Genomic DNA, 11,747 nt, shown 5'->3' on the forward strand with positions numbered 1-11,747 from the left:
AGCTATCTGTTACAGCAGCCCTAGCAATTTAACATAGTATATTTAGCCAGCCTGGCTGGCTCAGTTGGTGGAGTGTGCAACTCTTGATCTCAGAATTGTGAGTTCAAGCCCTGCGCTGGGTCTAGTGATTATTTAAAAATAAAATCTTGGGGCGCCTGGGTGGCTCAGTCGGTTAAGAGTCCGACTTCGGCTCAGGTCATGATCTCGTAGCTTGTGGGTTCGAGCCCCGTGTCGGGCTCTGTGCTGACAGCTTGGAACCTGGAGCCTGCTTCGGATTCTGTGTCTCCTTCTCTCTCTGCTCCTCTCCCACTTGTGCTCTATCAAAAATAAATAAACGTTTAAAAAAAAATATATCTTTACAAATAAAATCTTAGGGGCGCCTGGGTGGCTCAGTCGGTTAGGCGTCCGACTTTGGCTCAGGTCATGATCTCACAGCTCGTGAGTGCGAGCCCTGCGTCGGGCTCTGTGCTAATAGCTCGCAGCCTAGAGCCCGTTTCGGATTCTGTGTCTCCCTCTCTCTCTGCCTGTAACCTACTCGCATTCTGTCTCTGTCTCTCTCAATAATAAATAAAACATTTAAAAGGATAATTTAAAAAAAAAAAAAAATCTTAAAAGGGGCGTGGGGTGGCTCAGTTGGTTGAGTGGCCAACTCTTGATTTCGGCTCAGGTCATGATCTCACGGATCGTGGGTTCGAGCCCTGCACCGGGCTCTGCGCTGACAGCACGGACCCTGCTTGGCATTGTCTGCCTCCCTCTCTCTCTGCCCCTCCCCTGCTCTCTCTCTCTCTCTCTCCCAAAAATAAATAAACATTTAAAGCAAATAAAATAAAATCTCAAAAAAGACATATAGGCGTGCCTGGTGGGCTCAGTCAGGAGAACATGTGGCTCTTGATCTCGGGGTTGTAAGTTCGAGCCCCACATGGGGTATGGAGACTACTTATAACAACAACAGCATATTTTACCACAGTAAAAGAAAACCCTAGTCACCACCGATGGTTATGCCCGGTGGCTTTTTCCTTTCTTATGTTTTACGTGAACTTTTTTCGATGACCAGAAGCAGCCCCACCTGCTCACCTGAACAGCACCCCTTTGATGACCTGCCAGGCATTGGGCGCTGGCTGGGGTGCTGGGTTCCGGGGCTGGGTCTCCGCCCGTGGGTCCCTCCCGATGCTGCCGTTGCTGGCCACCTGCAGGAAACGGAGACCAGGTGAGGAGGGAGGGTGTCGCCTGAGGCACCCCTGCGTGCCAAGGCCCGGCACAGGGCTGAGCACAGAGTGGTGCCTGATCAAAAACTGGAGAACATTTCGGGGCGCCCGGGGGGCTCAGTCGGTTGAGCGTCCGACTTCGGCTCGGGCCATGATCTCACGGTTTGTGAGTTTGAGCCCCCGCATCTGGCTCTGTGCTGACAGCTCGGAGCCTGGAGCCTGCTTCGGATTCCACGCCTCCCTCTTTCTCTCTCCCTTTTCTCGCTCTCTGTCTCTCTCTCTCTCTCAAAAATAAATAAACATTAAGAAAAAAACATTTAAAGAACTGGAGAACGGATGAATACAGTCACCCAGGAAGGGTGGTATATCTTGCTCCTTCAAGACAAAAACGCTTCCCCGAAACCTACTCCGTGCTGGTGACACCGAGGTGACGGAGACAGCCCTGTACTGCCCTCCTGGGGAATCACAGTCCAGTGGGGGGAGCTAAAGAGTCCCCAGATAGGGATGATCCAGAGCAGACAGGGCTGGGATGTAGGATGATAGAGGGGGCATCTGGTCCAGCCTAGAGGTCAGGGAGGGCTTCCTGGAAGAAGGAACACTGGAGCTAAGACTTAAAACATAACAAAGAGATAATGCAGAGGAGACAGTGAGGGAAGCAGCCGGTACAGAAATGAAGGGGAGAGATACTACCTGACTCTGAGGACTGTCCACTGCTCCCTGAAGCCAGAGCCCAGGATGCAAGGGACAATGCAGGCTGGGGGGACAATGCAGCATGGTGACAAGTGCCAGATCCCATAAGGCTTGGGTTTATCTAAAAGGGTCTACCCTGGGCAAACAGTTCCGAAGGCCTCCTCGGTGGCCGGCCCTGTGCGGGGCCTTGTCCCTCCAGGGGCTCCTTATCCAGCAGGAGACAGACACAGAGAAACACAGCCAGAGTGTGAGCCACGCCACTGTGAGCCACTGGTACACACTACCCCATGAGGCCACGACTAGGAATGTTTCCATTCAGCAGCCGGGCAGATGGAGGCTCGGGCAGGCGAATCCACTAGTCTGGGTGGCTCAGGAAGGAAAAGGGCAGCAGGGTGACAAGGGGGTGTCAGGCAGGGCTTCCTAGAGCAATCTTCACTCAGAAACAGAAGCTCAGAAGCAGAGAATGTCATGTCAGGAAGGGCCCGAGGCGGGGATGTCTTCCCACCCCTCTCCTTGCACCTGCTGGCTCCCGGATCCTGTCCTCTTCCTCCTCCCAGCTCTGTCCCCTCACCGCTCAGCCTTCAAGAGGCAGGACCAGGACTGTCATGGTCACCGTGAGGCAGGAGCACTGCCCAGCACAGAGCAGGGGCTCAACAAACACCTGTGGAATCAACATGTGTTCCCTGAAGGGCTTGCCCGCATCACCCAGGCCTCCCCCCACCACAGCCCCGAGCCCACCCCTCTCTGTCATTCATCACCCCCTGTCCCCTTCGGCAGGAGTTCCTCCCTGTATCTACCAACATGCAGGACAGTACCGTGGTACCAGGTAGGGGCTCTAGGGCCCCACAGTTCCTGACTGTGAGATCTTGGGCACGTCACTTCCCCTCTCTGACCCAGAGGCCAGGTTGTGAAAATACTGGTATGTTTCAGACAGAAAAGATTTCCTTCATGTGTGAAAAATGGACTTCCTGAGCATCTACTGTGCACCAGGCTCAGTACTAGGCAGTGGCCACGCAGCTCTGGGCCCTGCCCTCACGGAGCTCAGGGTCTAGAACAAAACACACCCACGGAACAGCCAACAGGACCGTTCAAGCTGGTAAACAGGAAACAAAAGTGCTCTGGAGGAAACAAGCAGGGACACATGATGCCGACTGGGGTGGGGAAGGGGACCCACTCTGGATTAGGTGGTCAGGAGCCTGCCTGAGGAGCTGTTGTTGACATTTGGGTGAAGGGCATGCTGGGAGGACAGCTTCACGGAAGGGGTTGGCTGGGGGCAGGCAAGGTCAGAGACAGGCACGGGGTCCCCTTATTCAGGCTCGGCCTTGCTCCCGGGAGCGCTGGGGGCCAAGTAAGCGCTTCCAGCAGCTGTGCGCTGATTCTCAGGGTCAAGAGACAGAAGGTGAGGGCCAGGCCAGGATTTGAACCCATGTCTGGCCGACTCCCAGGTCTGTTCTCTTACCCGCACGGGTGGACAAGCTGGCTGGAAACCCTCCCACAGAAAGGCAGAGAAGCGCAGTGAGATGCCACTTCACTATGCTGGCCACAGTCAAAAGGACGGACAATCACAAGTGTTGACGAGGGTGTGGAGGAAACTGGGCCGGTGGGGAGATGGGGTTGCGGCTTTGAAAGATGCAGCAGAGCATTAATAAGTGAAATGTGCACCTGCCATACAAACCAGCAGCCCCACTCCTCGGTCTCTACCCAAGAGAAAGGAGAACACACACACACACACACACACACACACGGGAAAGCTTATGTGCAAATGTGCAAATGTTCACAGGGGCGTTATTTGTAACAGCCAAAAACCACCCAAAGGCCCCTCCACCTTGATGAATGAACCTGGTGTATCCATACACACAATGGAATGCTACTCAGCAATAAAAAGGAGCCCAACTGGGGGCAGAGAGTGGCTGCAAGAGGAAACCGGAATGTTCTGACTGGATGCAGACAGGACGGTGGCGATGGGGGTGCCGCACAATTGCCAAACTGGACTAAATGCCACTGAACTCCATACTGACAACAGGTGAATGTTGTTGTATCTGTTGTAGCTCAAAAGAAAGGCAACTTCCCTGTGGCTCCCACTTCCCTGGGAGTAAAGGCGAAGTCTTCATGTTGATCCCTAAGCCCTGGCCTGATCTGGCCCCTTCCATGCCTCTCTACTCTCATTCATTGGGTCCAGCCACAAGGCCTCCTCGCTGTTCCTTAGTAGGACCAGGCACCTCCCACCTCAGGGCCTTTGCACTGGCAGTTCCCTTTACCCGAGAGGCTTCCTGCTGACCCTGTATCTGCATGCCTCCCTCCCTCGTCTTCTTCAAGTCTTTGTTCAAATGTCACCTCCTCAGAGAGGCCTTCCCAGACTACCTTGTTTAAATTGCAACCCTCAGGGGCGCCTGGATGGCTCAGTCGGTTAAGCATCTGACTTCGGCTCAGGTCATGATCTCACGGTTCGTGAGTTCGAGCCCCGCGTCGGGCTCTGTGCTGACAGCTCAGAGCCTGGAGCCCATTTCAGATTCTGTGTCTCTCTCTGCCCCTCCCCTGCTCATGCTCTGTCTGTCTCAAAAATAAATAAATGTTAAAAAAAAAAATTATTAAAATAAATAAATTGAAACCCTCTTACTCACCCCTCACTTCTTATCTCCTTCTCCAGCTTTACTCTGTCCATGGGACTTATCACCACCTGACCTGCTATATTCATTGTACTCCTGTCCATTCTTTCACCCCCACCCCCCGGACCCTTAGACAGAACATGAGCTCCAAAAGGGCAGGGACTCTGTTCTGTTCACAGCTGTATCCCCAGCATGAGCCTGGAGCCTGGCAAGTAGTGGGGACTCAGTATACATTAGCTGAAGGAATGAAGGGCAGGGCTCTGGGCCGTGTTTGGGCCTCTGGCTGGCAGGAGCATGACACGGCCAAGGGTCCGCCCCCTCAGTGCTAGGCCCCACAGGCTGGGGAGGGTGTGATGTCCTTGCACACAGTAGTGACTAAGACACAGTTCCTCCTCTGGGACCCACACATCCAATCTCACACAATCCCCAGAAACACTGGCTTAGGGGCCCAGAAGCAGCTGAGACCATCAGCCTGGGCTGGAGTATGAAGACCGGCTTTCAAGCACATCTTCACCGACTGCCTTGGTCCACCGTGGGAACTCCATCTCGGCCCAGCCTCTGACTCAAGACCTGTTCATTCCACAAACACTGAGCACCTGCTCTGTGCCGGGTCCCAAGCTGGGCGGTGCAGGGGATATAGTGTTGACCCAAACAGTCCTGGTTCTGCCCTCCAAGGCCTCCCAGTCCAGGGGAAGAGACAGGCAGACAGTACAACCTAGAGTGCGCAGGGCTGGGACAGGCGAGCCCAGGGGGCTGTGGGAGCCCTGACCCAGTCTGAGAGAATCAGAGAGGGCTTCCTAGGGGAGGGAACATCTGTGATGTACAGAACTAGTAGGGATCGATCTGGTAAAGAGGGGAGAAGTACGTGAGAAGGCCACAAGGAAAGAACAAGGCACACTCCTGGAAATAAAAGACCTTTACAGTGGCTGATGCTCCATTCACTCAGTGGTTCTCAAGCAGGGGTGTTTTTGCCCCCCGGGTGGGGATACTTAGCAACATCTGGGACATTTTTGACGGCCACGACTGGGGAGAGGTACGTGTGTTACTGACATCTAGTGTGTAGAGGCCGGAGATGCTCCTGAACACCCCACAATGTGCGGGACAGCCCCTCACAACACAGAATTAACCGACCCAAAATGTCAATAGTGCTGAGCCTGGGAAATACTAATCTATCTAGCCTGAAGAAAATTCAGACCACGCAAGGCCGTGATCTACTAAAGAATTTGCACTTTACCTTGAAGGCAAAGGAAGAAGTCTTGAAAGGTTTTAAGCAGAGGTGAGACAAAAGAAAAATCAGGGGGTCCCTGGAAGCCTGGCAATCAAGGGAACCTGAGCCCTGGTCTCTCTGACCACCCCCGATCCAGTAGCCAGCAGAAACTCAGAGGGGGAAAAGATCTTTCAGCAAGACTGGGAAGTCCCTGAGGACAGGGACTCTGTCTTCGTTCTAGAGTTAACTCAACAAATATTTTCTGAGGCCGCCCCCAGGCCAGGCCCTGGTTGCAGATGCTGAGCCAGGTATGTGGGGCTCAGTCACCAAATCTCATCTGGGTGGCCTCCCCAGGTGATATTATTTGCTCTTCCTCTGGGCTCCCTCAGTCCCTGGCACAGACTTTTGTCACCACCCTAGTCATTCAGGACTATAATTCTTTACATGTCAATCTTCTCTCCCACTCCACTGATGGCAGGGGCATGGCTGGAACCATCTTTGTGACCCATCACATGGCCGGCCATCCTGTGCAACCCCTGCACTTATCACTGGAGAAATAAAGGCCCAAAGAAAGCAAGGAACTTGTCCAAGGTCACATAGAAAGTCAACTTCATTCTTCCCTCTCAACCTGCACCTCCTCTCCCCGGTGCTGCCTCCCACATGTCAGTGACATCCCAGTGGGTGGGTCGACAGCACCTTGCTGTCACTCCATCCATTCCCTAAATGCCTGAAGGGTGGCTGCCTGAACAAGTATGTTCTGCAGCTCCAGTTTAGTTGAAACAGTAAAGGGTCAGAAGTCACCACCACCTGGGCTAACACCACCCACCCCCTTGGATTAGTTTATGCTCAAAGCATAAACACCCTTCCCAGTCCTGACCACCCTGGGTCAGCAATGTCTGGACTGCTACACGGAATGGATCCCAAACCCAACCTGGGTGACCTTCTACAAGAGCCTTAGTCTCGCTCTTCCTTGGATTCCCGTCTGTAAAGTGGGTCTGTCGGTCTCCACCGCCCGTGCCCTTACCCACGATGACTACCTGACTTCCCCAGAGCTAGAAAACTCCCAATCAATCAATGATTGCCCACATCTCAGGCACTGCGAGAGAGACTCTGAATGCCAGTCCACTTCAAGAACGGTCTTAGAGCCTGAATCGCAGAGTCGAGAACCAGGGCGCCTGGGTAGAAGTCTGCGCCCCTCCGCGCCACTGTCTCCCGGCTCGAGCCATGAGCCTGGTGGCCGCCCAGCGCGAGCGTGCAGGGGACCCGGCGTGCAACAGGGCCCCGCTCCCCGCACCGTCCGGCCTCCAGGACTGCCCGGCCCGCCTGGGCCCGGTACTCAAGGTCCCTCTGGGCAAGGAGCCCCCAGTGCACGGGATTCCGCGAAAAGGGGCAAGACACGCCCCGTGGGAGGCCCCCCGGGTGGGGAAGAACCCCTCAGGCCCCTCTCGGCCTCCGTACCTGACCGGAGCCGCCTCCCCCGGCCGCAACCACGGCGCTGCCGGCCCCGTCCGCCTCCTGCGCCGCCGCCATCTTCCCGCTCCGGGTCCCCGCCCCCGCCGCCAGCCCCGCCCCGTCCCCGACGGCGCCAGCGCGATCGCGCGAGATTTCACACTTCGCCGGGCCCGCCAGCTACCGTATCCGGCAAGACAGCTCAAGCCACGCCTCTCAGAAGAGCCGCTTCCGGCTAAGAAAGAACCAGCCCGGCCACCGTACCCCAACCACCACCCTGCTGTACATTTGTTTTCACCTAGTAGACCGTCACCCTGCATGGAACGCCCGGACTTTCTCGGCCAGCGCATCAGCGTCCCACGGGCTCCATTGCCTTTGCTTCCTCGAGTTAATCTGCTTCTTCCATTTATGTGAAGCCTTGCTGGCCATCCTGCCTTCCTCGCTCGGCCGATTCTTCGAGTCGTTTCCGTTTTCGTGTTTCTTGAGCTTTCCCGGCCACCGTAACTCCTCAAAATGTTCTGCTCAATACACGCCCTTCGTGTGTTCAAGGAACCTCCCTGGCCGCGGTACCGAGACTCAGAGGGCGGGCCTTAGGCCAATGTCATCGCCTTCAGACCCCTCTTCCTAAAGGAACCATTCCCTCCAAGTCCCCTTAGGTTATAATTTTTCTGTGCATTCAAAGTTATTATTTCAGGGTTCTCACGGCCACCACACCTTCAAATCGGACCCTGTCGTTCCCTTTCCAACCCTTCGGGCCACCGAGTTTAGCCCGCACGCGCGTTTCCGGAGTGGTCTTTGCTTTCTAGCAGTTTCGCAACTCTGGACTCGGCTTCAAGGGCTCCTAGAACTTCATTCTTTTTCTTAGCTATGTGTGTTTGTACAGTTCCAAGCCTGGACACGGGTTGAGTGACCCCTGGTCTGGGGAGGATGGTATGGAGGACGGGAAAGGACAGAAGTCTGTCAGCGGCTGTTAAGCCTTATGTATGAATGGAGTGGAGGTGTTTAAACCCTGGTTGTGCTACTGACCTTCTATACGATCCCAGACAAGTGACATTATCTCTTTGGGCCTCAGTTTCTTTTATAAACTAAGCATTTCCCTCCCGCTTTTGCCTCTCCGGGTTTTTGGAAAGACCTAGTGAGATCACTAATGTAAAGCACCTCCCACCACCCCACCCCGCCCTACACACACACATACACACCTGCTCTTAGCAAGTGATCAATATTGTGCACTGTTATTATGAACCTTACATATTACCCGGAAGGGAGAGTAGGCTTTGCATTGGGATTCTCCAAATAATTTATTTCTCATTTTATTGTTTACTTCCTTCACTTTCCTCTTAGTCCCAGCTCAGTAGTAATATCACCTCCTCTTGGAAACCCTCCCTGGCCCCCAGGCTGTGCCGGCACAGTCTCCTAGTCTTTCCAGATCTCAGGACTCCCCAGCTCCCCCCCCCCCCCCCGCCCATTTTGTGTTACCGCTGTCAGGGATGGGTGTGGTGGTGTGGTATGTCTTGCCGTGGGAGTGGGCGGGGAAGCCCAGGGCATTCACGGTCACTGCTCTGCCTCCAGCACTGCCCCAGGGGATGGTTGCTAAGTGAAAGGGTGAAAGTCTTCGTGCAGCAGGTAGATGACACACATCTGAGAGCCAACACAAAGGCAAGAAGGAACCTTAGAGAACATCTTGCCCAGTCCACTTCTCTTCCCATATAATAAGGGTAGTGAGAACGATTCTCTAAAATTGTAGGCGCAGTCTAGGGATGAAATGAACATACTCACTAAGTCCACCAGACATGAGGCAGACTGAGATTTGCTGGCCTCTTTCTCAAAAGTGCAAAATTAGGGGCGCCTGGGTGGCTCAGTCGGTTGAGCATCCAACTTCAGCTCAGGGCATGATCTGACGGTTCATGGCTTTGAGCCCTACATCAGGCTCTCTGCTGTCAGCACAGAGTCTGCCTGGAGCCTCTGTCCACCCCTCCCCCTGCCCCTTCCCTGCTTGTGCTCGCTCTCTCTCCCAAAAATAAATAAACACTAAAAACATAAATTAATTAATTAATAATAAATAACAGTGCAAAATTACGTGTGTAATCTGTAATAGAGGACCACAGAAAGCCCAGGCAAGTGAAGGGCTTTGAAACTTAATCTTCTCTAGCTTCATGTAACCCCATCTTTGCTTTTAACTCTAGATATAAAAGCTCCAGTCGGCCCTCCTGTCTCATAAACTGCAGGGGCGCCTGGGTGGCTCAGTCGGTTAAGCGTCCGACTTCGGCTCAGGTCACGATCTCATGGTCCGTGAGTTCGAGCCCCGCGTCAGGCTCTGCGCTGACCGCTCAGAGCCTGGAGCCTGTTTCCGATTCTGTGTCTCCCTCTCTCTCTCTGACCCTCCCCCGTTCATGCTCTGTCTCTCTCTGTCTCAAAAATAAATAAACGTTAAAAAAAAAATAATAATAATAATAAAAAACTGCAGAGTCCCGATCTGTCGGAGCTTGAGGGTCAGTGAGCTAGACTGTGACCTTAGGACCCCTGCAAAGCCCTCCCCCATTTCTGTTGAATGACCAGAAAAGTTCTTCCATTTCTATTAACTGCTAATTGAATCACCGCCCAGGGCCACTCTGCACTCCACTAGGGGGCGCCCAACACCAACCAGAGGCCGTGATTTCAGGTTCTAAGGGAGAAGAGAGCTGGAGCCCTGAACGTTTGGGTCCTGAGGAAAACGGGCTGGAGGTCCAGACTCCTGAGTCCCAGGGAGAAGAAGTCTGGGGACCCAGACTCCTGCGTTGGGAGGCAAGAGGAGTCTAGGGGCCTGGATTCTGGGGTCCTAGGGCAGTGCGACTGGGGTGGAGGCCTGAGAAAGGAAGGAGGAATCTAGGAAGGGCACCAGGATTGGTTGGAAGCAGAACTGGCCTGGGCAGTCGTTTGGTTTGGCTTGAGTCCGTGGGAAACAAGTGGACAGAGCAGGGATTGTTCCTCTAGGGTCCCCCCTCCCCATCACCCCCTGGGTTTGGCAGCCTCAGCTCTTCCCAGGCCCTGGGGACTTGGGGGCATTTCCCACAATCCCTCCCCAAGGCCCCTGTTTTCTACTAGACTCACAGCTGCCCATCCTCAGGACCTGGGAAAACTGCCCCAAGAGCACTGAAAGACTGGCTGGAGGTTAATGCCAAGCAGATTAGGAGAAACAGAGGCCCTGGATCCTCGGAGGCCAGCAGCCCCACCCCTGAGACTTGGGGGCCCCGGACCACCCTCTACTTCCTGAGGACCCAGAAGTCCAGACCCCCAGCTTTCTGCCCAGGAGCCCCAGCGCTGTCCTCTCTGACTGTACTATCTCTGCTCTTGTACACCCTGGGCTTTTTGCCTACAATTCCCCCACTGCCCAGATACCATTTCCCAACCACTGACTGCCCCGTGGGGACCTGGGGGCCAAGCCAGCATCCTCCTCCCCGCCCCCCACTTCCCGGCATCAACAGCCCCAAACCACTGCACTGTGATGCATCCCCCCGTGACCAGCCCAGCCAGGATGCCCTCCCCTACCCCAGGGGCCTGCTCCCAGGCCCGGATCTCCTCACTTCTTCTTTTCTTCGTTGCACATAATGTTACTTGAAGTCATCTCCTTTGGTCGTCGTCCTCCTCCTCTGCTTCCTCCCTACTCCTCACCACCAGCCTCTCTGTTTGTGGCTTCAAGACAGAATAGAGCTCCTGACCCTGAGCGGGAGCTCAGGAAATGATATCGCTTATTGCTAATAAGGAGAGGGCAGCTAACAAAACATACCACAAAGCCATCATCACTCAAGCTGAGTGGAATTGGGCCAGGACCCAATGAATAGCTTTTGGAAAGACCACAGAGGGCAGGACTCTCTGTCTTTCCCCTGTAGTGTCTCCTGAGCCTAGCAGGGTCTCAATAAATACTTGTGGGACAAGTGTGTAGGAATTGTCACAGGGCATGGCTTTTACGGATCCATTCTCTTGGGTCCCAGACAAACTGGGCGCTGACTTCCTATGCTCAGCAGTGACGTCTGGGCACCAGTCTCCCCCTGTCGTAGGACCATGGGACACCTCACTGTGATGCACACTTAAAACATCAGCCCAGGGGCGCCTGGGTGGCTCAGTGGGTTGAGCGTCTGACTCCGGCTCAGGTCATGATCCCACAGCTCTGTGAGTTCGAGCCCCGCATCGGGCTCTGTGCTGACGGCTTGGAGCCTGCTTTGGATTCTGGGTCTCCCTCTCTCTCTGCCCCTAACCCACTTGCATTCTGTCTCTGTCTCTCTCAAAAATAAACACACATTAAAAAATAAATAATAAATAAATAAATAAAACATCAGCCCAGGGCCTAGAGACTGCCAGAGGCCACAGCAGGTTAGCGATGTTCATGGTCGTTTTACATGTGAGAAAGCCAGACCTTGGTGAAGGACAGTCTCTAATGTTGTTGTTGTGACGATCCAATGTTATTATTCACCTCTTTATCCCCAATGATCGAGTTAGGGCTACATACGTCCAATGGGCACTCGATAAGTGTTGGATGGACTGAATCAGTCCTGCTATCTTGGCCCTCTAAGGTCTTCGAAAAGCAACCACATGGAAGAAAATAAATGTTTGTTT

The 11,747-nt window shown here is 54.1% G+C and overlaps 1 protein-coding gene across 1 annotated transcript in view; it reads right to left on the reverse strand.

Annotated features, from left to right (window-relative positions):
* The window catches only part of CLPTM1 (CLPTM1 regulator of GABA type A receptor forward trafficking), a 31,641-nt gene extending 24,368 nt beyond the window's left edge, over positions 1-7,273 (reverse strand). Inside the window, exons 1-2 of the mRNA XM_042968862.1 lie at positions 7,167-7,273; positions 1,075-1,187 (exon numbers count right to left, since the gene is read on the reverse strand). Coding sequence (XP_042824796.1) covers positions 1,075-1,187; positions 7,167-7,238 — 185 coding nt within the window. The 5' untranslated portion in view covers positions 7,239-7,273. The remainder of the gene's footprint in view (positions 1-1,074; positions 1,188-7,166) is intronic.
* Between the last annotated feature and the right edge of the window lie 4,474 nt (positions 7,274-11,747).

This window comes from Panthera tigris, chromosome E2, assembly GCF_018350195.1.
Source record: "Panthera tigris isolate Pti1 chromosome E2, P.tigris_Pti1_mat1.1, whole genome shotgun sequence".
Lineage (NCBI taxonomy): Eukaryota > Metazoa > Chordata > Mammalia > Carnivora > Felidae > Panthera > Panthera tigris.